The sequence below is a fragment of the Neodiprion fabricii genome, chromosome 1 (genome assembly GCF_021155785.1).
Source record: "Neodiprion fabricii isolate iyNeoFabr1 chromosome 1, iyNeoFabr1.1, whole genome shotgun sequence".
NCBI classification, from domain to species: domain Eukaryota; kingdom Metazoa; phylum Arthropoda; class Insecta; order Hymenoptera; family Diprionidae; genus Neodiprion; species Neodiprion fabricii.
The window spans coordinates 2,391,123-2,418,945 of record NC_060239.1 but is presented as its reverse complement, the minus strand read 5'-3'; the positions used below and the strand labels follow the sequence as shown (position 1 = coordinate 2,418,945).

Genomic DNA, 27,823 nt, shown 5'->3' with positions numbered 1-27,823 from the left:
TCTATAATGTGTGTATATATATATATACATGTAACACATAAAGTTACCCGTTTGATCGATACGAGAATAACATTGAATCCAACCGAAAAGTACTGGCAATGATGCGAGGCTGCGTATATAATAAGGTATACAAAGTTATTGCAGAATTATTCATCGAAGCATGTCTTCGTTTCGACGTTATTCCGACGAGTATATTTCTCGGCCAATTACCCTCCGTGGGAGGATTGTTTAAATATTCATACCGAATACCGAATGAAATTTTCATCACTTAAAAATACGTAACCGATAAAAATAATACTTGGAGTATGACTGAACGGCGCACAGTAAGTCAGATTAGATGCAGATTACCGAGAATTCCACCTTGAAGTAATTTCTCAAAAAATTAACGTCCATTTATTCTTGAATCTCTCATGCGACGATATAAGTATTAAAATAAAATCTTAGTGGCTAATTAATTACATAATGTGTAACGATGACTGGGATACCGTTATGACAATAATTACTTTTTCACATAACATACAATTATACATGTAAATCACGTGTATAAATAACTGGCAAGCATCTTCGAACAATCTTTGTCATCCTTTCTAATTCTCAAGAATTAGGAAAACTAGGCAAAGTAGTAACGTTTGCGTCGACTCGATCCAAAGGCGACCACCTGAAACGAATCCGGAATATAAAATCGGGCAATTCGTGAATTCGTAGCTTGACTCGACGAACAATTATTTTCAAATGTAAAAACATTAGCGTGACACATCCTTACCTCAAAGTGATTACTGACTCCTTTATAGGGATAAATACCACCAAGGATATATCTGTAGTTTCCGTTATGCCTGATGCGGTATTCGCCTGGCTCGACGTCGTCGGGTATCGTCCACGATATGGTAACTTCGCTGGATCCCAAAAATATCGAGGTTCGTTTCCAGATAAATCTACCGAACAAACATATAACGCAGATTATACCCATGCATTGTATACACAGGGAGACAAATAGCCGTCAAAAGTTTCGGTTACGATTTATCGCGTTACACTTGTCGTAGAATGCGAACGGTTTTTTTTTTTTTTTTTTTTTACTTCTTTTTGTTTTCATTCTTTGCCCCCGATACCAGCTATCAAAGTTAAAATTTATCCCCCAGGGAGATATATCTCAGATTTTTAAGACACAACGCTGAGAAGTTGTGAGTAAAAAAAAGTCTACTTTTTCACCGGTCTATAAACTTTATATTGGCGTAAACAGATATTATATGAAACCACTTGTAAAGTCTGCGTGAATTCATTTGGCTCGTATTATAGTATACGGTATTCATGAAATCAGCTGGAAAGTCGCGATAATATAAACGATCAACTCTGGCAAATTTTTTTGCCTACCCACATCTTGCGAGCGGGCGAAAGAAAATTTGTCTCCCGAAATTCGAAACTCACTTTGTCTCCCAGTTCGCGTCTGTAGCCACCGTTTTCCAACTCTCGTCGTCTTCGAGCCTTTCGATAAACAAAAACGAACCACCAGCCATCGGATTATTTCTGGGGTGACCAGCAACCTGTAATAAGGGTGAAGAAACAGTATTTTGTATAATTGCACGAATTATATTTGTATAAAAAATAAAGAGGCGACTCAAAATAGACCGCAAGTGTGACGTTTGAAAAAGAAATCCAGAAAACCAGTTTTTTCCAATTTATTGAAATTTTCTCCTTGCAGCTTTTTTTTTTAATTCTCCTCTTCAAATATTCGAGAAGCGAATGCGGGTGAATTTATGCTTATCCGATAATTGCTTTTTATCGCGACACGCGGTTCAGCGTGCGAATAAAATTTCGCATAACCTGTTCAAAGAGCGTTAATCTAACTGAGTGCTTTTCCCGGTGTTCGTAGAAGGCGATAGATCACCGACGTTGGAAATATTGAATCGCTGATACGAGTTTCCGTTGTGCAACGTGCAGCTTATGCAATTTTCACTCGTGAAAACTTGCAGTGACACTTGCGAAATAGAGTCGTTTGGTTTCATTTGTTTTATTATGTATGTACACAAAGTATACATAACGAATTTAGGTACACCATGAATTCAAACGAAAGAAGCTGTATCGTTGTGAATTATTAATGATCACACGTTCGTTCTCTGTGCGCTGCTGCCTGCGTCGTGGTAAATTTTTAATACCACTCTCAAAAGTTCTGAAATTAATCGCGTACATATATGTTTGGCTAATAAGCAGACCGACAGTTCGTTAATTTCAAATTTATCATGGAGTTAACGTTTGTGTTTTTTTTTTTTTTTTTTATTTTTGTTTAGCTCTTTTTCAAGCTTCGCAATCATATTTTTTTTTTTTTAAACTTCAAAACACTTCATTCGCCTTCCAATTTGCGAATCGACTGAGACGAATGTTTTAAAAAAATAATTGAGGATAAGTAATTTATCGAATTGAATTTTCAGGACTATGCAGGTGATAACAATAATCCTCGATTAAGCTTGCAATCTTTTGAACATTTCGACGTAATTTATCCAATAAAATTATCATTACTCCTGACAAAAGGGATTATAATATTTTTTTTTTCTACCCCACAAGTAATACTCAGAGGAAGAAAAGTTTCTGCCATAAAAAATTCCATCAACGGTTTCCGCAAGGAATTTTGCACACTGAATACACGATTCGTATTACGCATATACCCTATTCACGTTCACTAAAGAAAAATAGTCCCGAGATTCCAGGGTGATGGAAGAAACCTCGGCGTGTATCATGGGTGATAAGTTGCTGCGGATTCGCAAGCTCGCATTGAATCTCATCCTTGTAAATGCGACGGTCAACCGAGATTCGAAGGCGTCCCATCAATCTCCGGTAATCCTCTAACCGATCTGAGTAAAAATCGAATTTCGATCACAAGTCACGACACGGTGATAAAATCGCTGGTCTAATGTTTTTGTCGCGACTCAATTTTAGGTAGCGAAAAGCGTTTTGTACAGCTATCGACTCCGAGGTTTGCTCTGAGAAAAACTCTTTTTCCAGCATCGATTTTCACCTAAGGTAAAAGGAGGTGACGCGTTTTGCAGTAGAGACGAAAGCGAAACGAAGGTCAGGACGGCCATCTTCTTGGTCTCTGATCAGTCTATCGATTCGCACAAGGTTCCATAAAAACTTGTAACGACCATCGGAAAATTTATTACAGAAACGCGATACGGGCAGTGCAAGGTGACGATGATAAAAGTCTCGTCTTTCCCTGAGGCTCATATTCGTCTCGCTTTTCCCCGGATCCTAGATACCCTGGAAAAATCATTGGGAACCATAGATTCGTAAAGAATACTCACGAATCTTGCCGTCACCGTGTCTCCAGCTCCGGCGACTTTTGCTGGATGCTCAAGACAGTCGCCGAACTCGTGTCGCCACTTAGGAGTGTCAAAGAGGACCGGCGTCACCAAGGATATCAGATGACTCGAGTAGAGATCCGGGGGCTGCGGTCCGGGAACGAGTGACTTCCGCTGGAAGTTTTCATCGCCGATCAAATTTCCGACCGCACGCGCAATGCCCGTGCCAGGGTGAGTTTCTTTTTTACAAGGGCGAAATTACTAATGCGATTTCACACTGGGTGAAAAGTTTTTACCGAAGGTCGGTTGTTTGTGGCGAAGTTGAAGAATTCTTGTTTCTCTACGAAAAACTTTTTTTTCAATCGTTAAATAAATATTTTGCAAGTAGAACCATATGCCGATTGTACGAAATAAGAAATTCGTACTTGAACGAAGTCTAATTTGACAACTTCCGTCGAGCATAAATCAGACGTGACTAACAATTTTCTTTCGACGTGGACTTTTGTCAACGTCGAACTTTTCACGGTATAAGACGATCAATCAACTACGCGTTATAGAACCGTCATGTTTTTTAGAGCAGAGAAAAAAGCAAACACCCTTTCCCTTGATTCCCTATCGTAGTGTAAGAACTCACGGCCAGAAGTGCTGTCACCAGTTCCTTGTACTGTTTTAAATAAATCGTCAGGGTGTGGGGTCCGTATATAGTGGAGGCCCCTTCGTATCTCTGGATCTAAAATAGGAAAGTGAGAAGTTTTAGTGCACAAAAGTGACAGTGAGGTGGAAGGCTTCGAAGGTATTAAGTAAATCGATTTCGAAGTATCCGGTGTAGGTACCTGATATTCCTCGGGTGTCGTTACGTAGTCGCTGTAGGTGTTGCAAAGCCCGGCAATGACGACGACGCCGTCATCGGATGCCGAATTCTGCATCGCACCCTTTATCGCATTCCTCAGTCTCCGACCCGACATCGTTGTGAACTCTCCCGGCACTCCGGCGATTATCACATCCCCTAGGAGAGCCACGTGGGTCGAGACCACTTGTGGCTGCCATTCGTACGGAAAGACCATCTGCGGGTGAGTGAAAAAAGTCGTAAAAAATTCTCTCACTTTTTTTTTCTTTATTAACAGAACGTCGTTATTCCTCGCCTCGTAATATCTCTAGCCTCAACAAATTATCCTACACAGACAAGTATCAGAATGATAAACAATGTGTCTATGTACCCTAATACAGAGTCACGCGAAATTCCAAGAGGCGTTTATAATCTTTCGATTCCGTTTTCTTATCATTGCGAATGCACGGTATTTATCGCCTCGATCGTACGTTGAAATTCGATGAAAAGAAAACCTTCCTTTAAAAAGCTGACTCGTTCGAATTTCAATAAAAATTCAGCCAAATGCCGAATTCTCTTTAACCTTCACCTCTCCTTGCATAATGTTGTTATTACGCGACAAATTTTCACCGAATTCAAACCAATTCGGGGTATATATCTATGTTCACGAAAGTGTTACTGACGACGGTAAACGTTTTCCCAGAACTTCAAATTCTACCGAAGCGAAATATCCCGTATGCCCCGGAGTGTTTAACAGGGATCATTTCCGGCCCCGAAGAAACGTCGGGACCTTCGTCACTTCCGTTTTCATTCAGCTCTTGACTCGATCCTCTCAGCCGCCACGCCCCGAGCGGATCTTGGGCAAGGATATCACGCCGAGAAAGACGTTCGCACGCCTCGGTGTCGTTTCAAGTTCCAGAACACGGGGAGGAGGCGTGCTCGCGTAATTTCCTCGCCTTGAAACGATATTACATGATCTCACCTGACGCACGGCAAACGCTGTGTAGGATTCGTCGTTGACCATGCAAACGAACTTTTATAAAGACTCGAGAACGGCCGACTATCCTGTCTTGATTAATGTTGCGGACTTAAAAGCGGTTAATCCTCGGCGCCATTCACGCTCCAAGGTTTTTTCGTTCTATCGGTAACACCGCGATGGGCTTACTAAAAATCGACTTCACGTCTCATGAATAAACCCTGAATCCCGTTCGACGTGTAAATTGGGACATTTTTCACTTGTGTGCAGAAATTTACCACGTATAGATTACCGTGCGTTATTACGAAGCGACGGAAGTTATCGATCTTTTGTAACGCAAGATCGTGTTCTACTATTGTAAGATACGTCGAATTGCGACAGCACTTTTCACTCGAATTTACGCGAACGAACTTTTTGACTTCTCTGATCGATACTTCTCGCGTATTCACAAATTTTCTCACTCATATTGCGGACAATATTCGCATGATCGATTCCGTCGTCTGTTTCTATTTCCACAGATTTATTGAATCGAATGTTCATCACCATCGAATTAGCGAGTACCAATAACATTGGATTACGAAAGTGTGACTTGAGAGTGTTTAACCGAACTCGAATTATTCGAATGACGTAAAACCACGTTTCATTAACGACTGGAAACTTGTATCGTAATCCGGGTGGTAATTGCTTTTATTATAAAAGCTGTATAATTTCACGATTCGTTCGACTTTGACAGACAAAGAGCTTCGACCTTCCATACCAACTTACTCGTACCGGTACTGCTCTGTATTGTAATTGATATTTTCCGTACTGAGGTGAAATTTCGTCAATTCCGTTACCGCCTGCATTCAAAACTTACTTTCCAAGTACTTCATGCGTGGAATCTGACGTAGGCATGGCCATTTAAAACCGGTCGTAAACCGCTGATGTGGAAATGTCCTGAAACCCTGACGAGGGTGTAACGAAGGGTGTGAAACATGAGCGAACGGACTCGAATTTCAACCCAGCGAACCGTGGCAATAGGAATGTCATCAATAACGCGAATCAATGGTGTTCGTTTCCCCCGTTGAACAAATCGCGTACTCAAAAAAGAGCTTCCACCTACCGGGGAAAATATCGATTTATCCGATCATTTTGCAGGTCGACGAGTAACACCGGCACCCAAACATATAACACAGAGCCGGTGGATATAACAAATCGTATCGAACAGTCGGATGACTCTCGAATTTCAAAGAAACTCGCTTTGTCGGGTTCGTCTGAGACTCCCGAAATGTCAAAGGGTTACGATTTTCGAAATTCTTATTTCCGATCCTTTCTTTGCGACGTTTTTAAATGATGAAAATTGATTAAAATCCTGGAATCAAAAAATCGCCAACTAATTGGATAAGCAAGTAGGCCAAGTGGGTGCCTGCAGTGTCGCAAGTTTCGTTACGTTCGGTCGTTATGAGTTACATGCATATACCTGCATGGCCTGAAAGCGAAAAGTAACGGCCAGTTTGTCGTAACTCACGCATCCGATAATAATTAAGTCTGAAGCTATTAAGCACACCGTCCGCAATAATCGAGTCGGGCGGTAGCGATTCTGCAAATTTTATTACGTGTAATACGAATAAGAAACGAAATGGCTTCGAAGCACCAATTCTCACCCGTCCAGTTGCCAGCAAAATCGGCTTCGCTCCGTGACAGAGAACGTCTTCCTTGCTCGGAGCGGCGAGAAAATCGCGAATGGCGTTCCACAGCGGGTTCGAAGTCGTCGTTCCCTGTTCGAACGAGAAGGAACCAGGACCGTCCGTCGTTCCGGCTGCGAAGCTGTATCCCATTGCGGGAAGACATCCGGTAACCTGATCGAGAGAAAGAGAGATTGAAATTGAGAAGATCGGTTGGCGATCGGTGATCCAATGAGACCTACTCGAATTACGGTTACGGGTTGCGTTACTTTTTTATTCAATCTTTTCGCAAGCTTAAAACGTAGGAACATACCTCGGTTAACGTGTGGTAATGGAACGTGCTAATTGGGATACCGCTCAGCTAGCGTAATTGTAGATATGCGAGACGTTGTAGCGAATTAGGCAGAAGAACAAGCGTTTAATTAAGAGGAAGCTTCTCACTTTCAATTCCGTAAAAACTTTACTCGCGTAACTCGTACGATTATACGCGTATATTGTTCACGCCTCAAATAATACCGTAGTAAATTCTGTTTCAGCTGCGCTCGTGATATGTGTGCGCAAATTGAGAAGTTAGGAAATACCCGACGGAATTCATTCGATTACCGGTATAAGGCACACGATATTATTACTTATGGGGCGTTCCACGTCAAATCAACGGGTCATCGGCCTGACCGCCTGGGACTCTGATGTTCGTTGGATATTTTCGTTTGTTTCGGTCGAAAATAATACATGTCATTTTTTTTTTTTTTTTTTTTTTTAATTTTTCCGCCACCTTTTAAAAGTGTGGCGTTCTGAAATATCCATGACTGGAAGATAGACATTTTATACATCGATAAAACGTTTTCGTAAAATCAGGTACTCGAAAGTACATCACTTTGCCATGATTCAAAAATGAGATGAGAATGCTAAATATGTTCTTTCTTTTTTTAATTCTTTTACAATGGTGGTTCTTTGTGGTAAAAAATAAGATAAAAAGAAACTTCCTCTTGGTGAAATTCGATTTTCTTTTTGTTCATAACCTTTTTTCTCTTTTTGTTTCGTAATTCCCCGAATAAATGATGTACTTTATTCAAGATTCCTGTTGATCGAGCTTTTATTATTCTTCTTCGCTTTGAGTTTCGGTACCTTCATTTTACTCTTGAAACAAGAAGAGCATCGAATTTCACCAAAGTGGAGTTTCTGTTTATTTTATTTCTTGCTACAAGAAATCATCATTAAAAGTAAATGCCAAGAAAAAGATGTGTGTTTGAAAAACCGAAACTCAAAAAAAAAAAGAAATAAAACTTAGCATTCTCATCCCATTCTTGAACCATGACGGAAAAATGTGTTTCCAAGTCTTTGAATTTACTGAAAAGTTTCATCGATTTTAAAAACATCCATTTCCATGTCAAGAATATTTCCTCAGTTACTGAGGTCACCACACTTTTACAAAATGGTGAAAAAAGTTCGAAAAATTGAAGGTATTATTTTCGACTCAAACAAACAAATAAAAATCCATTGGTCATCAGAATCCCAGGAGTCTGGCCGATGACCCGTTCGTTTGACGTGGAATGCCCCTTATGCGCCAATAATTTTTGCGCCATGTGTGCATATACGTAACTCGCTCCCGTACGAGATGATCGCAGGAAGTCGTGAACCACACTCACTGCTTTCTTTTCCCTGCTGCCTGAAGCAACGAATGTAAACGAAGGAAAAACTGTTCTTGGTAGCGAGATGCGATTGCAAAATAACCTCTGTCAAACCTTCGCGCGATCATGTAACGGCGAAACCTGTCCAAATCACTCTGAAGGGTCGATTAGTGTGCGTTAGACAGGCCATTATTAGACAACGCGGAGCAAAAAAAGATGTAATTTAAATAAAAAAATGATATTCGAACTCCGTGCCAAGATATTGCTCTCGTTAATTTTTTTTTTTTTTTTTTAATTTTCGATATTCACAGTTCCTCGCTCAATCCTATACTTAATACCTGTACAACAGAAACTCTCACGACCATTTAGCCGCAATACGATCGTCGTCGCGGGGCAAAAATACCCGGTAAATAGGCCAGTTATACCTATAACGTGTTACTCTAGCGTCTGGGAACGTCACGACGAAGACTCGTTCGGTTTCGTATTATACCCACGTATGTTCCTCGAAATGGCAACACAATCTCATAGATATACATATACTGTAAAAAATTTCATTTGTCGTAGTAACTAGAAAAATTTAGTAAAACAGGTATTGTTAAAAAAACGGTTCGAATATTGTTGGAATTACGAAAAACGAGGTACATGTAACCATTTTCCGCTATCGTCGATCCTTTTTTGCTAATTGCGACGCAAAATCAGTTTGTTGGGTTTGCTCTAATTTTTTAATCAAACAAGGCTTTAACGTCAATTTATTGTTGTGCAAGCATTAAATTTTCGTAACAGCGTTTGTTTGTCCGTCGAGTAGGTTGCGCGTATTTTCCCGTCCATTTATACTCGCCGTTGTTCAAGTCTGTCCTAAAGGTGAAAAAGGACGGGACGACGAATTTTCTCTACTCATTAGAATCCGCTGGCTATTTGTGTGAGTTTCTTTTTTTAACTTACGTTTTCGACGTTTCCGGTCGTCTCGTTGAAGAACTCGGCCTCCTGCTCCGGCATCCGGATGTATTGATGGATCACGCGGATCGGTCCTGTGACTTCTTTCGCTTTGCCGCCGTGCCAGAGCTCCTGAAACACAGTTAAATATCGAGCGCTGTAGTTAGCCGTGAAAACGAGTGATCGTGGTAATGGTTGGCGACTAGCGTGTCGTACTGTACGGCAATTAGAATATTCATGTGGAAATTCCTCCACGGTCGCTGCTCATGGGGTTCAAGACTAGGTACGCGTTTCTATTACATCTCTGGGCCAAGTTTTTCCCAGCCAATTTTCCCTCCGTGAAGAAGCAGGAAAGAAAAGTGGAACACAAAACACACGACGTTGTTCTTCCATCTCACAGAAAACCTGCGTAACCCGTTTCTGCATAACGCTTTTCTCGCCACTTCTTCGACAAATATTTTCGAATCGATTATCGTGAATGAAAACGGCGGGGTTGAAATTCTGAATTTGAAATGTTCCGAAAGCGCCAAATTCTGAATTTCCTGACGGTGAATCTAAAAGTAAAGAAATCAAACTTTGATGAAGCATGAAAGTTTCGAATGGTCCGAAACTAGAGGCTCAAAATTTCAAACATGTAAAAATTTAAAAATCTCAAACATCGAAATTGTGAGTAATCGAAGATTTTCAGTTCTGTGAATTTCGGGCTTCGCAAAATTTCACCACTTTGATCTTTCTTTGTTTTAGATTTTCGATTTTTATTTTTTCTGATCTTTTACACCCACTCGTAGAGTAAATTACGCTTTGTCAGTACACTTTAATTTTCGAAAATTCACTCCATCAAAGCTTTGTTTTCCAGGATTTTGCTTTATCGGAACTTTTCTTTTCAAAACTTCTCTCTATCCTGTCTTGAGTCTTCGGGATCTTGCATTTCGGAACCTTAAGCCGTCGGGTTTCCGACCATTCACAACTTTGTTGTTTCGTAAAAGTTTTATTTCTTCACCTCCAGTTTCGTTGCCAAATAATTCAGAACATTTCAAATTCGGAACTTCCACCCCGCCCCGAACAAAATTCCGCCGACAGAGCGATGCCTGAAAAGTTCATTACTCTGATTGAGAAAAGGCAAGATTTTTATTCGTATCACTTTACGATGATTCAGGCAAAACGTGAAGGAGAAGCGACCGAGCCGTCAGTTTCTGTCTCTCGCCTCAAGGTGCACGCTTAGAAAAGTGAGAACTCGTTCCCCGAAATTATCATAAGTAGACAATGGCCGCGTGGCATGTGCCACGAGTTAAGTAAAGCGTGTAATTATCGAGTAAGCCGAAACGCCGTATGGTCGAGATTTTCTCCAGCGTGTGGCAAACGGCGTTCCCGAGGCCGCGATTCAAGGCGCATTGTACAAACGGTTTTGATGTATTGCAAACTGGGTCTCACCGGCTGACCGATTATTGACATGATAATGAGCTGCCTAAGTAAATCTCCGTATATAATCTCTCGAACCTTCCTTACACTTGCCGCACGCATACGTGTGTTCTACTTCCGCGTTTTGTGTTTTCACTAGGATTTTCTCCAGCTCCGGTTATGTACAGTGATATACATTAAACATAGGTGTATATGTGTAACTCAATTAGCCATGGTTAGCATATTTACGTCACGGACCGGAAATGGCGAGGTAAGAAGCTTGATTATTCAGTGAAAATAGCTCGGTTTTCTTCGTTCGAAATTATACACCTTTCCTTATTTTTTCGGCTGTATTATTTTGAGTCTTTTTCCAGAGTCATTGCAATCCCGAAAATCAGTCAACGTCGCTAACGGAAAGAAAATCCTCTCTCGCAGGATCCTGCCGGGTTCTGGAACAGCGGCAGTAAAGTATAAAAAATATATATATATCTATATATATGCACAAATACACATGTTACACATTTATGTATGTATACATGTACGGCTTGTGGAAACAGCGGCGAGATTCATGCGGCTGGGATCGTGAAGGCAAGGCCGACGAACAAGGACCCAGAAATGTTTTGTTTGGTTTTCTTGCGAAAGGGAAAGCTAGACAAAAGGTTCACAATAAGCAATCCAAGCAACGCAGATAAGATACACGCCGCGCCGTCTCAACGCGGTTACTTCTTTGCCTGGTTGAATTACGAATGGGGTGCTCAGAAGATCAGTGAAAAACGAAGGAAAGAGTAATCGGAAAAAATCGAGGAAGGAATCCGCCCGTTGAATATTATTGAATGCCAGTAAGGTGCGAATAAGGCTGTAGATTATTGCAAATTCTTATAATAATTTTCTCTCTCCTTTATGCCAAACATATTTCTGCTCAGCTTCCAGAATTCCATCCTGCGTACACGAAATTCCACGCTAGATTTTGATCAAATCTTACGCCATTAATCAGATGTATTGCTGGACAGGCGTCACTTCCGCCTTCCTGGGATGAAAATTGTTTGGAAGAGGGCGCAGAAACGTTTCAGTTATAAGTATCGATTAACAGGAAATGCTGTGTACACGGTATCTTTACGCAGTCGTCGAAGTTTAACCCCAATGAAGCATAATATTGGAATTCGTCGTTGTCTCTCCTAATTAACAAATTGTATTAGGCCAGGTGAACAGCGGATTTTACAATTCATTGGGTATTATTAATAAAAACTCCACGATACGTAAAGTTATGCTGATTAATGTCAGGGCCTTGTTTCTGCGTGACATAAAGAAATATAACGATATAAATTCCGGCTGCAAAGTAATAAACTCGGCTAATTAATTATCCGCGAAGGTGAATAGAACAAGAAGCAGAAATATACAAAGGAAATAATCATCGACGGTCAATAATGGTTATTATTATTGTGAGAGCGGACATCTGTTGTGGTCACATGCAATTGTTATTTATTATAATTGCAAGATCACGTAATGCACAATTTTTCATAGCGGATTGTTGATTCGTGGGCCGGCAGATCAGTCGTCCCCCGCAAATCGCGATGAAAGACGTTGAAACTCTGGAAGTAAAAACCGTATCGTTTTACGTTTCAAGTTATACATCTAAAGCCTAATTGCATTTCGGTTTCTATTCTATACACACCGGCTTTATTTAATTTCAACGATTCGAAGCGGCGTCGAAAATCGAGTTGAACGTGCGATAAAATTCAGAGGTCAAAGTACGGCTTTAAAAATATTTTATGCGTAATTGAGACAGGTTTTATTGTCAGCCCTCGTTCGGCAGGATTTCGTTTTACAGTTTACTACGTAGTAAATGCATATATGCTGCAGTGGAAAATTCGAGGAACGCAGACGATCCGAGTAAAGGTATAAACGGGATTTGTCTTTGGTTACCAGTTCACGTACACATATATGTACGCGTGCAAGGCGTATAATAAAGCTGCGGTTTGAATCATCGATTTTCATCGTTGTGAAGGTAGCCGAGAAAACGTGGAAACCTTGGGTCTCACGCCGTTCGAGTATCACAACATTATATAGATCGGGAATGACTGCGAAGTTAGATCAATGATGACACCGCAATATCTCCGTGTCACTGCGTCTTCCGTTTCGCGAAACCGCGGAATAATTATCCATATGCCCCACTATACGCGAAAGCTCATCATTCGGAGGTGAATCGACTTTGGAAGCGCTCGAAACGCATCCATCTACGTGAGATTATAATGCGGTGCACGAGTGCAATATCTGTCGAATCACGAAAGTGCGAGGGGCAATTTCGGTGCAGCTTGCGCAATTTCACACGGTTGTTTACTTTATGCATAGATAGTGGCAATCGTGTGTTTCTGTGTCAATTTATTCTTACAAGTATGCAAAAAACCTCGGCTCATTTCAATTGTGTAACGATGTGATACGGAGTAAGTAGGTTGCGCGGCGTACAGACATTCACTCGATTCTTAAAGGTTTGTGATTATTGCGGGATGCTGCCAAGACGCATCTTCCCTTGCCCGGTGTAAGCTTGCGGAAAGAAAGCTTCGGGCTCAACGATGGAGAATTGAGACGCTTAGACGAGAGGAGATTACTGTAAGAAATACATATTTGTCGCCGAAAAGATATTGCTAGTCCAACAAAAAATATTTCAGCTCCGTTCAACGGCCGAAACTGCTCGACAAAACCACCAGCTTTCGAGGTTTCCGATGATCCCGTTCCGTTCAAAAGCAAATAAAACTTTGTTGCCAAGTTTTGAACACAAGCGGAAAGAAAACCGAACGTTTCGAAGTATTTTCTGAAATCTTCCCGACGGTCTGCTAAAGGAAATTGGCTTCATGTGGTGTTTGAAACTTTGTCGACAGGCTTGAACGTTGCAGGAAACTTTTTCACCACTGAAAGTTCGAAAGTTCTAAAGGCTCGTACTTTGATCCTAAACGATGAATTATGAATAGCTTGACGCGTGTTTTCTTAAAGCTTGGAGGCAGTATTAAAAATGCTATCATTCCAGAACAAGATTGCGATCTGAAATTTGGTACCGAGAGCTCGAAGTTCACCAACTGTATTCAACGAGCCGTTATTCAATTCTAGGTATGTAGGTAGAAGCTGCGATTCCGCGGTCTCGTCGCGTTTCCTTATAGTCCCCGAGATCCAATTGGCCTCGCCCAGGATTGAGTCGGAGTGCGGCTGGCAGTCGGAGCCAAGGATAAGTACGTTGAGACATTTCTCTCCGAAGTTACGAGAGCAAAGTAAGGCAACTGGTTCACATCATTGTATTGAAATACTACTCGCGAACAATATATTGCATAACTCCTCGGCGCTAGCTGCGCCATCCGCTTCCACCTCCACCTACCTGCGCTACGGCAGATCTAAGGTAAAGGTGTCGGAACGGCGACAGAAGCGCAGGATCGGATTCACCAGGCGCTCGTTTCATGACCGTGAATCGCAGGGTGGCTCGAAGGCTGGGAGGCGAGAGCCTCTAACATTCGGTAAGGTATCGAAAGGTTCCAGGAAGCGTGGGAGACTCCACGCCCCAGTGCAATCTGCCCTTTGGCAAGAATCATTGTCATCGGGAACCGGCAAGCGAGTGTTCACACCGGAGCAGGAATTCGCCTGGGAGAGTAGTCGCTGTGCAAAAATCATGCCCCCTTTAGCGATCAGCGTGTAGTATGGATCACGAAGGAGATAACGATACACGGAGAAAAGGGTACATGCATTTAACATTCGCAGATGGTACAACAACAGATGGATAATGATTTTCCCGTCCCTCTAACGCAACTGTCGGTACAATTGTAACGGTACAATGTTTCCAAATCCATCCGAATTACCATACCACGCGTGAATTTTCAGTTAATCCTTTTCTTCGTTTACGTGAAGCCGAAGCCACGACGATCGGTGGGTTGGCATTCCTGTCGCAATCTGAAAGGTTCTCGCATGGAACAAACCGCACACGTACTCTCCAAGTGATGACGGGGAGCCTCGGTTCGCGAAGCGACACTTTCTTATCTCATCAGGGACACCGTCACGTATTCCGGAGTAATTAGCGTCTCCAACGGATCGTCAGCCCGGCCGACGCGTCAAAGAACGACGACGAGGTATCCTGAGTGATGCGCTGAAGGATCTGAGCAGGAAAGCAGGAAAAATGGCGCCACGTACGCGTGACGACGAGGATCACTTTCACTCCCTTCATCCAGTATTGAAGACGGTGTACTTTCCCGGAATTTTCCACTGTCCGCCGATCTGGAAACTCCCCGTGATCCAGGAACCCGAAGAGTTGCGCAATCCGGAGTGACTACTCGTCCAATGTGAAATTTTAACGAAGCTGCTCCGTCTCCAGAAGACGACGAGACGCCGGGATCCGTTCTGTAAATTTTCAGCTCCCGCTCGTTCTGCCTAGACTCGAGTCTCTAAGTGGCCCGAGAGACTCGACTTGCGAAATTGGTGTTGCTTCACATCCCGGAGTTGATGGGTATGCGCAAGACGTACGGTTCCTATCGCGAAAGGGTCGGCGGAGCCACGTAAAGACACATAACTGATCTATCGGAGGATGTGGATGTTTACATGCTAGACGAACCAAGACACGCTTTCGCGTCTATTTCGCACCGCGTCTTCTCGCGTTACGCACCGGGACGTCGCTCCACGCTTCGTCTATCATCGCACGAAGCATCTGACTCCTCTGCGATCTATCTCGTTAGAACGAAGATCACGTTCCTAACCAGACACACGGGTACCGGTGCTCGTTTGCTCTTGGAACGATTGCTATTGGCATCTCGCATGACGGAAAAACGGTGCTCAGACTGTCGCCGAACAGCTCGATCAAAATTTGAATGAATGTTTGCACGAGATTTTCAAAAGCACGTTTATGTCTGTCTGTCTGTTCTTCAGCTGTCGATTTGTAAGTGGACTTAATTGCCGTGGTTTCATTCGCCACGGACGCTATTTTATCCCGTCCGTATCGTGCGTGACCACCGAGGTCATTAAACATTAACAAACATTACGGTAAATCGAAATTGTTAATATTCATTAGGTTTTAACATGTTTTGACAAGTGCCGCGAGTCCTGCAAGGATATTACGTTTTAATCTGTTTCGCCATGATATGTTTTGTTTACTTTTACTTTAGTTATTGATTTTATGCTGGTTTATAAAACGAGCTGTTTGCCGATACGTAAAACTTCTGCTTGAAAGGGTGCGGAGCGCACGAAAACCCCTATCGGTATGTTCTCCACGCATATGGCAATGTATTATGGGTATACGCGTAGGGCAAATATACCGAAAAGTGAGGATATAATATTTCCACAGTCGTAAAAGGGTTCCACGGTTTTTAGTTTATTGCAATTTTTTACTGTATTAACTCGTAGAGGTTGACACAGGTTTAACCCCAGAGCTATTTTCCGTTTCGATTCGTTCCCTTTTTCATACACATGATACTCCAGAGAATCATACTAGATCGATAATATAAAATCACAGTGAACAGATGCTTTTTTGGGCTTACTTTTCCATCTTCTATAGATCAAAAACACGCCCAAAAAATTTATACTTTCGTTTTATCAAATCACATTCACCCCGCGTATTTTTTTTGTCAGTGACTTTTATCACCTCGTTTCTATATTGTGAAAGAAAATTTTGAAGATGTGCCATGATTTTTCTGGACGCAATAATTTTTCCGTCCTCTCTTTACACCTTGTAAAAAAGTTGATTTACCTAAGTCAATGCTGTAATCAATGTTAACAATATTACGATCGATCCATCTGAGGTCCGAGGTATGTACGTATTGTTTCGGAAACTAGCGAGGCGTGTTTGGATGTAAATCCCTGGACAATCGTTAAACCGATTATCATACATCGGTCGATAAGTATTCGATCAGTTGTGCTCTGTTGCACCGATTCGGCGATCGGATTGTGCACATGATCGTATTATTCACGTGATATTGCGTTCCGAATACAACCGCTAGCTGCTTGATTACAAACAGTGCGTATAAGCTCCGCAATAATTACACATCATTCCGTTTCGGAGAATTTCTGAACAGATTTCTGCGAAGTGTGCAAAGTGTCGCCTCAGATTCAAAAAGTATTAATGGGTTCAAATCCTGAGGAACGTTGACACCTGCATGAATACTTTTAAGCTGGATAATATGCTCGGTGATCAATAATTCAATTCTCTGAAAAGATGAATTTTCAATACCAAAAATAAGATTTTTCTTCCTCTTTCCTTTTTCCAAATATCAATAACTGAATCTTTCTCAAATTTTTTTTTTCCCTTCACTTTGACACGGAAGGCAAGTCAGTTTCACTACTTTTATAAACAATTTCGAGAAAAACAAAAAAAATTACGGCTTTTGAATCGAGCCTAAGCATTAATTTCACGCGCGAAAAGTGAAAGAAGTAAAAACCGAAAAAAAAACAAAAAGGAAAAAGCGCTGCTACGACACACGCGAATGCCGGTAAAAGACCTTGAGCCAAGCCCCACCGTGAAGAGAAGCAGAGGGTCGGGCGCTTCCTCGCTTCTACTTGGAGGGAGATGCATATAAGCCAGGATCCCGGGGATGATGGTATCAGTGAAAAGACTCTCTCTCTCCGTACGATATACGAGATTCTCGCGTCGAGCACCATGCTGAAGGTACCAGCGGTTCATATTATCGCAGAATTACACGCGTGTCGTGTCAAAAACCTGCAATATGTACCCGAACATTTTCACATCACATTTTCGCAAACTGCCATCGAGCAGCCGCTCAGTGTTCCCGCGGGGAAGTTGAAAAAAAATTTTCACAGTGCGAGGAAAGGGGGTAAAATAAGTAGAAAAACAAATTAACTGTGATACCTGTTCTGTGTGATTTTTACTATGTTGTTGTTATATTATTCATCGCTCGGTTTCTTCATTCATTTATTCATTGAACGCGAACGAATCCGTACGTTCAAAGCGAATTGTATTATACGTGCCGCCTATTTTTTGCAATATGAATGAAATATTTCATTCGAATTACGCATCGAGCCAGGTCCTCCAACCAAGAGAAGTTTCATACCGGACCCCAGCTTTTTGTTTTCGTATTTATTTTCATTTTTGTATTTTCCCCCTTCATTTTAACCAGACACTGGAATTTCACCGCCGTCGAACATTTTCATTCTACCGGTAAACGAGTAGGTGTGGATTACAGAAGTTTCATCATCCATTCAATGAAACGTCTCGTTGTAATTCCACACCGAAATTCCATTAGTGCGTAACGCCGTAATTATTCGTTATCAGCTCTACTCTTTGAGCAGAGCTCTTCGACGCTATTTCTTATGGAACTTTGTATTCCTTCAAACGCAAACAACAAAATTCATCACGAATGGTAGAAATGCGAAGCATCTCTCGAATGCAAAAACTGCCTCGAGTTTTGCTACGATCTGGATTTATCCAGAGCTTTATAAAATCGTTCCATACGGTACACTCTTCGCATTGCGAACAACTTGTCACGGGGATGAAGACGGATCGCAGGAACTAAAATGCACCCGAACCGCAAGACCTGCACTTCTGTTGATTCGATTCATTGTTCATATTTTCATGTTCCTGAGCCCTAAATAAATCGCTTACGTCGCGGATACTTTTTGCTATCGCGGTATCAAGTTCAATTTTCTCGCGGTAAATCATCGCTCGACTGATTTATTGCCACGTACAATATATCGCATCACTCGGACACGATATATTACTCGTAAAAAATTGCTAGAGAATATTGTCTCGGTTCTTTGAAAACTTTCTTCCTTTCTTTTGTCTCTCCGCATTATTCATCCATCCACAATCGATAAAAAAACCACCAATAACAGTATCAAAAACTTTGTTTCACCCGTATAAAAACACTCTTCGACCACCTATTTTCACAGGTTACAAGTTTACTCTGGGTAGTCGCTGCGACATGCGACGCGGTTTTAATCAGCGGGTATGACGGAGGACACGCCGGTTCGTATTCCCCGGAATATTCGGGCCACGAAGGGTACGTGAACCCTTATTCATCACACCAGGTTCTTCCCACCGTTGCCGTGCCAATCCACTCCGTTTCGGCCGCACCTCCGCTACATTCTGCTGTTCACGCCGCCGGACACGGATACGATTACGAAGAGGAACGCGATTATTACGTAAGTTGGGAAGGCTCGAGACGTGCGAATAAAATATGCATGTCTGAGAGAACTAGCGTTACTGAAACCCAAGCTTATCACAGCGAGTTACGATTGTCGCTTATCAGGGCGATCATGTTTCGCAAGTAAGGTTACAGGTCTTGTTGCCAATTAGTTAAAAGTTTCCGTGCAACGTCGAAAACAACTTTTTGCTCATCAATCTTAATCGATCAGGCAGAAAGTAAAAGCAGCCGTATAATACATCGCTGATAAGCAATTTTCGAGGGGGTGAAATTTTTTCATTTGTCTCTACAACTTTCTTTTCTTGTCAATCTCCGAAACTTGAGAAGCGATACCTCTTTTAATTACGTACCGTTGGATCATGTTTCAGGCGCACCCGAAGTACACCTTCAACTACGGTGTTCACGATCCTCACACAGGTGACGTCAAGACCCAGCATGAGATACGCGACGGCGACGTCGTCCACGGATCTTACAGCGTCAACGAGCCCGACGGCAGCGTTCGCATCGTCGAATACACAGCCGATGATCACAACGGTTTCAACGCGGTTGTGAAGAAGGTCGGACCTGCTCATCATCCGGCACAAGTTCCAGTAACAGTTCCGAAATACGTTACGACTTACGATCATGATCAGTTCAATCGTTACGCGTACGAAAAGCACTACTGAACCTTAATTTTGCCGGTAGGAAGCAGAGAGGCGGTATTTGCGTGAGCTTGAATTTTTCATTTTATTCTCAAGTTTTCTACCAACCCTTCAACAATCACGCAACGACGATAATTTACCTCACGCACGTTTATGTTTATATAATAATATACTATATTATGCGTATACATATGTACAAAGCGTCAAGCATTCATGTAATAAAAAAATTCACATATTTTTGTTATACATAAACACAAGATATTCGTTATTCGTTCGTTTATTTCAAGGTGCGACACGCGAGTTGTGTCGATTTATCAAAAAGAATTTTTGCGTACCTCGAGCAGATTTAATATTCATGGGGGAATTTTTACCCCTTATTTTTTCGGAAACTGAAGGTAGAGAGACTCGGGGTCGGAAATCCAGTGACACTTTTCATCAGCTCGTAGAATATGCCGCAGAATAACGAAATAAATCGCAGGTATCAGTCCGACTGGAGGAGGTCTTCACCTCTGGAAATACTTTCTTCGGTATATAGAAGCTCCGGTGACGGGAGAAAAATAACTCGGTATTAAATGGAGGCAATAAAAATGGTTTTGTGTAAGAAGCCCGGGAATGAATATCACTGCAAGCATAAAGAGAGGAGAAGAATTCATCGGTGATTTAGCGGAAGATTGAATGTTTGTGATTTCCCTGACTTCCAGCTCCAATGTTATACCTCCTGGACGGACGTATCGTTTTCTCAGAAAAAAGGGCATCTTATACTTGGTATATTTTCTTTTCGCGCCTTGTTATTTCTATGGACTCGTGGTTCGCGTTTTCTCCGTCCAAATATTTCGGATAATCCCCAGAGAACGCATCGAATGCTCGACTAATCTGATCTTGTTTGCGAATCAAGATTCGGAAGGATCGGCTTCGGAAAACAAAGAACGCCTGTGATCACCAAGCCTTCGTAGAAGGTCTTCATTTCTGGCCGAACATTTTGCAGAACGTTTGTCATCTGCAGGCTGGAGGCAACGCCAGCTTCAAAGGACCCTGTCGGTATGATCAAGTTATGTTGCCTTATCCAATACAGCCATGATTCGACTTTATTCGAGAATGTGGCGCGTGCGAAGGATGAAAAATTTGACGGAACGCCGACGAATGAGGTCAAGATCGATTTGCCAAACTCCGTGTCTCGGGTTTTCAAAACCGTCCGACTGTCTGAGCGTGGGTATAAAACAATATCCGAGATTAAAACGTCCTCCGTTTCGAAAGCGCTGAGAATTTCCGAAGATCCGAACAACGCTGACAATTGTGTGCGAAAACCATTGGACCACTCCGTTGGACATTTACGCGGGTTGTGTTTCGTCAGATCCATTGTGTCGGAGGACAAAAGGACACTTTGTTCGTACCGAAAGCCGGACTTGGGAAATGGAGAGCCTCCGAAGAACGCGAGAAAAATTCTAGTGTACACATTTTCTGTCGCGAACGAGGCGAAGAACTTGGCGCCTCGCCCATTGGGCAATTTTCTGACTATAGAGCCTAACGTGAAGAGCTGCGTTCAGGTGTCATTGCTACCGGAACTTTTACCCGCGGATAATACAACGAGCGCTGCGACTTGCGCTGAACCGTTTGCGTAACGTCTGGGTCAGCATGGTGAGTCTGTTGGAAGTGAGAAACGCGGGTCTCTAACGACCTCGTGGTTGGGACAATTAAGGTGCAACGTTTCGTGTTTCTAACGCAATGCGACCGCGGAGCTTTTTTTCAAGAAGGTGAAAATTTTCCTCCATGCAGAACCTTGGCTCCCTTCATTTTTACTCTCATAATTACACAGGTAGCGTTATGCATCCCGTTTTGACCTCTGTGTTATAACAACTGTTGCACACTGCAGTGCAGAAGCCGGTTGCATGAACCGTTGGGCTAATCACACGGGAATGTTATTTGTATGCTTCTGGCTTGACGATTCCTTCACAACTCGATCAGTTGCCATCCTCGTATTTCGCCTATTCATCATATTCAACGACTCTAACCAGGAAGGTATCCCAGATCGATCTCGTAGATTTCATTTCTTTTGTAATATGTTTTAGTAGACCAAAAACTAAGCGATACGTATATTTATTTTTCATTTTTCTCCCATTAAACACCTTAAGAGGGTAAAACCACCTTCCGAAGTAAGGCATGTCAAGGGGCGATTTGGCAGTTTTTTTTTCTCAATTGAAAAAATTACATCTTTCATACCTCGTTATGAGAAAACTTTTCCAGTTGGTATGGTTAAAAAATTATTATGTTCTTGTCGGTGAAACTGCCGAATTGCCCCTTGACGTGCCTAACTTTGAAGGGTGGTTTCACCCCCTTAAAATGTTTAATGGCACCTTGAAAAATACGTGTCGCTTAGTTTTTATTGAACTATAGCTTATTACAAAAGAAGTCAAATCGGAGAGATCGACCTGGGATACCTTCGTTGTAAGTCAGGGAATGATTAAGCCGGTCTACCTGATTTGGATCTCTCGGTCAAAACACACGTTTAAACGTCTTTAACATTAATTCTGTACGTCGAGTACTTTCGACTCTGGGCACTGTCTCGTCACGCGATCTCGAGCATTGTAATCCTTCTCCGGTCAAATGCAACATAAGCCAGGTGATTTTTTTTTTCTTCTTTTTTGCCTTATTTTTAGCCAGTGAAAAACCGAGAGTTCAACCTTCAATGTCATTGCGGAATGAGGCAACGCGATTTCTGGGATCAGCCTACTGTGACCAGTTCAGGATCACAGGCTGCATATTCTCTGGGTATATAAATTGCTTCGTTCGTTTTGTCCGGACGGCAGTGATCCTGTACAATTAGCACCATGCTCAAGGTACATGACTAACATCACTCGGTATTAATTCATCAGCTTTACGGATAAAACGAACTTCCTCATTATTCATCAGTAAATTTCACGTTCATCGTCGGGCTCGATTAAGCAGCATTAAGATATCGTATCAATCATATTACGGTCGCTTCAATCAATCTCATCCCCAAAAAATCGGCAAAAGTATTTCGATCAGATGTCTTGACATTACATTCCAAAAGAATTTTCCCTTTTTTTTCATTCAGCTCGTCGCTCTCCTCGCCTCCGTCTTCGTCGCATCCGACGGCATCCTCGTCGGATACAACAGTCCTCCAGTCGGCTACGAGGCGTATGCGGGATACGAAAACCCGGAAGTAGACGGAAGGGCGACTTCGCACGTCTCGATGTCCGGTCCCGCTGTCCTCCTCGAGGTCACAGGCTATCCCGCAGGGTACGGGAGTTACGGGAACGATGAACTCTACCCGAAATACGGAGACGACGGTTCCCACGATCATTACGTGAGTAGTTTCATTAAAAATGCAAAGTAAAAATCGAGCGTGGCAGTGATTGTTCGACGGCTTTTAACACTCTTCGCAATCTCGCTGCAGGCCTATCCCAAATACGCCTTCAGCTACGGTGTAAATGATCCTCACACCGGCGACGTCAAGAGCCAGGAAGAGGTCCGAGACGGCGACGTCGTCAAGGGTTCCTACAGGCTAAACGAGCCCGATGGAACGGTTCGGATCGTCGAGTACACCGCTGACGATCACAACGGATTCAACGCCGTCGTAAAGAAGCTTGGACACGCCGTACATCCGGCTCCCAATCCAGTGGTGAAATACGTCGTTGGGGAACCAGCGAAGTACCACGATTCCGAATACGAAGGATACCGCGGACGCTATTAGGGCTTGATTGTTTATTCGTATTGCCGGTTTTGTGTGGAAAAATAAAATGATGAAAATGAAAAGTGATTTTCAGAGCAGAAGACTTGAAATCGCTGAATCTTCATTCCGAAACTCTTCGTTTATAATCAAAAAGAATTCGCATCCGTATAAAATAAAATTATTTAAAGTAATCGGAGCTCCGTTTTTTCTTTATCGCAAAAAACGGCGCAGCTGGGAAAGTAGCGCATACGATGGAATTTACTTGATTTCGTTACGTCGAAACGAAAAAGAAAGAAGAATAAAACTGATGAAATTATTCTACCTCAAACTGGTAAAATGTAAGATACAAAAAATTCATCAAACTTTCATAGCAAAACCATTTTTCTTTTTTCTCAGTCTTTCGAGCGCTATGCAAAAAAGCATTATTTAAATACCAGGCATGTTGTTATAAATATACGAATAAAACAAGGTGAGGTAACAAAAAGTTGATACAGAATTGCGTCCGATCGTATATCGTAAGGTAGCATAGGTGGCGTGCTTCGGTATCAAAGATCACGACACGCGCTTTCTCTGTTGCAACGACAATAAACTAAACAATTTTCATTCGCCTAATAATCTGCAGCAGCTGGCAACGAGTTGTACTTACAGTAAGCTATACGTGACTTTGAAATATCGAGTCATTATGTCACATAGAAGCCAGGTGGCTTTGCATTGCGTCGTAAACCGAGGAAAAGTAATTAATTTCGTTATTCGGTTTATACGAAGAAAAAAAATATGCATATAAAAAAAAAAACACCACCTTGTGTGAGCTCGGATTCTGGACCAGATCTCGAAATCCGTTTTATACGGTAGGTTAAATTTCACGCGACAACTCTGCGTAGTTCGGTAACACGTGCGAATTATTGTTCAAAATCAAATGAAGGTAATGACTGAATTACACGCTGGGTTAATGCTAGCTATTGAAACTCAAATCGGCGTCACTCCCAGTCAGTATTACATGTATTCTAGAACAGACACGGAAAACTGTGAATCCTGGAAGGGTTTCAGTGGAGAGTGAAATTGGCTTCTAAATGACCGGCAACCGGAAAAGTGCGACGTCATTTCACGCGAAAAAAATATTTGACTTTGTTCACAAAATGGCCTTCATTTTCTCCTCAATTTACTCCGGTTGATAATTTCACTCTCATCGAAGGAATCGATCCTGTTCCGTCTACAGACCAAATTAAAATCTCAAAAAAATCGAAGCTTTTTATCACGTTATACCGAATTTTTCTCGTCAAATACACGGTACAGGCGGAGAAAGCTCGACTAATCACAAGTCACGTATATTGATGTTAAGATTGTTTCCGATAAAAGGGAAACTCTTTTGCATCATTTTCAACGGTGAAAAAAATCGAGCGCTGCTCATGCCGAAGGCAAAGTAATTTAGCAAGTATTACAAACTTTGTATATTGCCAGATGTTGGTATTTATAATGGAGGGAAATGAAAGAGTTAAAAATTTTGGCTGAATTACAACGACGGCAGACTTGATAAATTTACCGGTGAACATCACTTCCCATATTAGCCAGCTTCTTTTGATCCGAGCTTACGCTTCGTGACCCAAATTTTTCCGCAATATTGAGATATTCAACTTGTACGATGCAGACCCGAACTATTCACGCAAGCTCGCATGAATATACGAGAGCATTTGGTATTTCATTCGCTCCTCCATAATCCAGGTAGGTATCAATCATTTCGATCCCGTGTCAGATTTCGCACCAAAGGAGACTCGGTAAAAACGCACCCTTGCTTGTACGAAATTCATTTAAAACTTGTCTCCTCTTCGCGAATAATAAAAGCAAATTTCATGTCCCAGACTTGGCGATTACAGTTTTCGTAAGCGCCGCTGGTCGAATTTGCAACATTTGCTCGAGTCAAACTTACGAATCGTCGATCCTAGCAAAAACTTGCAAGGTTGATTTTTTGTTTCGTCACGTTTCGTCGATTACTTTTAGCGCTTAAATAACGACTTCGAAGCTCAACCTTCGAAAACCACGCAATCAGCAGCTTTTTTCCTCAAGAAAAATGAAGCAACGTCGTATTCCTCAGAGCTTTCCTGACGTTGTTGGAGCGAAATGCTCGTCTTGAGAAAGACGAGGTGACAGAAAAAAAAAAAAAAAACGTATTCGGATAATCGTCTTATCTGCCGATCATTGCTGGAGTGTACGACCTGGGTACAAGTGACAAATCATTGTGTATTACCTAAGTAGTTAGAACGGGCCAAAGGTTGACACGGTGTATAACGAATTGGTGTTCAACGCGAGGATATCATTATCGAGGGGTTAGATTAACTGTCTTTCCAACATCGCCCTCCTGCCAACTGCGACCTGCCGGCTGAAACGAGAAAACTCTCTCGCTTTTAAAGACGAAAGACTGATCCCAATTTCGTGGGATCTCTTAAGAAAATAATTCTTTCTAAGACCGGGAACTCCTTCGAGCGTAACATTCAAGTGTTGTAATAAGAACAACTTTTACAACCTGACATAAAATTCTCATCCCCTAATCGAAACCAACCTGTCAAATATATTGAACGTATAATGACAGAGAAGCGAGACCTGTATTTCAGAAGTATTTCGTACGAGACTTTTTTTATTCTCTTTTCCTACATCATTTATGTACAATGAAGTCTGTATATATATATACCTATATATGTATATATCGAGTAATCTGTAATTGATTTATCATTCTCATATTTCTCGCCGTTACTTCCGGTTCGGCGTAACCTTTGATTTCGAAGCGATTGCCGGCACACGGTATGCCTATACGCCTTTTGATCTGAGAAGCAGCTATTATGCTATTTCACATACAAATTTATAATCTTCAAATTAGGAATAAAGTAATGGCTGCGTGCCAGCCAATTTGGTGCAGTTTGTGGTATGCTATTAAGGTCAAGTATTTTTAAAAGTTAGAAGATTTTATCGATGTAGGTATTTTATGCCATATGTCCTTCCTCCTCTCAACGTCTAGCGAACGATACATGTTTACCCGTACTTGAGACTTGAGACATTTCGCAATCTCTACACGCATATATACCCTAAATGTCTTAACTTAAATTACAAATTACCGCTGTATTATAGCGGAGCATTTTTTTCTTCCGCAATATGATTCTTTTTACATGTATGTGATATTCTACTCCGTACAAATTACAGAAGGCTAAAGATTCTTGTTGGCACGATTGCAGAATAATTTATGCGATGAAGATTGACGAGAAAAATATTTTTAAACCATGTTACTATAAATTTTCAACTAAGTATGACGTTATAAATTTTTTTCCAACGTTTTTAATTTAAAATTTGTAGCTGTAATGATATTTTGTTACTCGCAAGTAGGGAAATAATTTTTATTCAACCTGGTATTTCCTTTATACATTTAAACAACGCGAACTCAAGAGAGCGTAAGTCACGCGGTAAGCGACTTTATTCCAGTACACAGGCTAAAAACAATGATAAAAACTTCTGATCCGGGAAAATGTGAAGCGTATCAAGACTCATTCCAGGACACATGTTATCGATCGACGGGCACCCGGGAATTGCGAAGGTCGCACAATTCGCGAACTCGGTGTAGGTATACAAATGCCCAGTGAAAGAATAATTGATCTCTTTGAACAAATCGGATTTGGCTCATTAGGTGAGTCTGCAAGTATCGAAACCACGTACGCGTTGGATACGAAAGTAAGCCTCGGGGTGGCTTGTTTAATATAATAACAATAATAACGACAATAACAGTAACAATAAACCGATACTATGCCTGTACACACAGAAATTGATTCAATCGGCTAGCCGATCGAAAGCTGCTTATTAAAATTTTACGAAGTTTGAAGAAACGACTTCTTTGTTGAAAAGACAAATTATACCGATGCAACGAAAACTTATAGAAAGTGGATCTCGGTAGAAATGGAGAAACTTTTTCATAGCGTGTTTCCTTCGAAGTTGGTTGATCAGTTTTTGAGAAGGAGAAACAGTTCTGATTGATATTTTCCAATCGTTTTTCCTTCTTCGTATACGCATGTAGCGTCGTATCGTACGTTTTTCGCTTAGGGAAGGATACATTGCACTTTGAGATATCTTTTACACTTAAATTAGTCACAGTCCGAAACTCTTACTGCAGCGAGTGTGTAAATATAATTAAGAATTCACGCAACGCAACTGAACGCGCCACGCCGCCTTGATATTAAGACGGTGAATCAAAAGTCCGGAAACGAGGACTTTCCCTAAAAAATAATATAACATCGTGCAATGAGCTTCGAGATACAAGCTCCTTACGAATAATTAATAGTTCGATGAATGACCGAATAGGCTTTTAATTAGTGAATTTAACTAGGTGGTTCGTTAGCAAAGTTAGGAAAGCAGCCGTATAATGGATATGATCGGAGACCGACTGAAGCGGTAAATCCTTGATACAGTGGATGTATAAATAATATTTTATTCACAGCCTCGAACTCGAGTGTGTGAAACTCTCGAGTTGTAATAATTATTCAGCATGGTGTTATAAACACGCGTATTGTACATGTATAAACAAATACGTGCGTAGATAGGCGAAGTACAGTGATATTGGGCAAAACGCAACTTGCCCGCATTCTTCAATTACTTTCGTGAAGTGACGCCAGTTCTTTA

At 41.7% G+C, this 27,823-nt stretch overlaps 3 protein-coding genes across 9 annotated transcripts in view; 2 read left to right on the top strand and 1 right to left on the bottom strand.

Annotated features, from left to right (window-relative positions):
- Positions 1 to 367: 367 nt before the first annotated feature.
- Positions 368 to 27,823, bottom strand: part of LOC124175792 (neutral ceramidase) — a 40,608-nt gene continuing 13,152 nt past the window's right edge. For all 7 annotated transcript variants that reach the window (XM_046556364.1, XM_046556329.1, XM_046556348.1 and 4 more), the window contains 8 exons: positions 9,327 to 9,449; positions 6,736 to 6,930; positions 4,124 to 4,354; positions 3,925 to 4,020; positions 3,294 to 3,464; positions 1,423 to 1,538; positions 764 to 932; positions 368 to 658 (listed from right to left, as the gene is read on the bottom strand). In XM_046556364.1, coding sequence (XP_046412320.1) covers positions 611 to 658; positions 764 to 932; positions 1,423 to 1,538; positions 3,294 to 3,464; positions 3,925 to 4,020; positions 4,124 to 4,354; positions 6,736 to 6,930; positions 9,327 to 9,449 — 1,149 coding nt within the window. In that variant the 3' untranslated portion in view covers positions 368 to 610. The remainder of the gene's footprint in view (positions 659 to 763; positions 933 to 1,422; positions 1,539 to 3,293; positions 3,465 to 3,924; positions 4,021 to 4,123; positions 4,355 to 6,735; positions 6,931 to 9,326; positions 9,450 to 27,823) is intronic.
- On the top strand, positions 17,235 to 19,736 carry LOC124175821 (cuticle protein 19-like). The gene is made up of 3 exons (XM_046556394.1): positions 17,235 to 17,343; positions 18,585 to 18,836; positions 19,207 to 19,736. The coding sequence occupies exons 1-3, from the start codon at positions 17,245 to 17,247 to the stop codon at positions 19,501 to 19,503; spliced, it is 648 nt and encodes a 215-aa protein (XP_046412350.1). The 5' UTR covers positions 17,235 to 17,244; the 3' UTR covers positions 19,504 to 19,736.
- LOC124175833 (cuticle protein 19-like) lies at positions 22,182 to 23,280 on the top strand. Its single transcript, XM_046556421.1, has 3 exons — positions 22,182 to 22,313; positions 22,553 to 22,804; positions 22,895 to 23,280. The coding sequence occupies exons 1-3, from the start codon at positions 22,305 to 22,307 to the stop codon at positions 23,189 to 23,191; spliced, it is 558 nt and encodes a 185-aa protein (XP_046412377.1). The 5' UTR covers positions 22,182 to 22,304; the 3' UTR covers positions 23,192 to 23,280.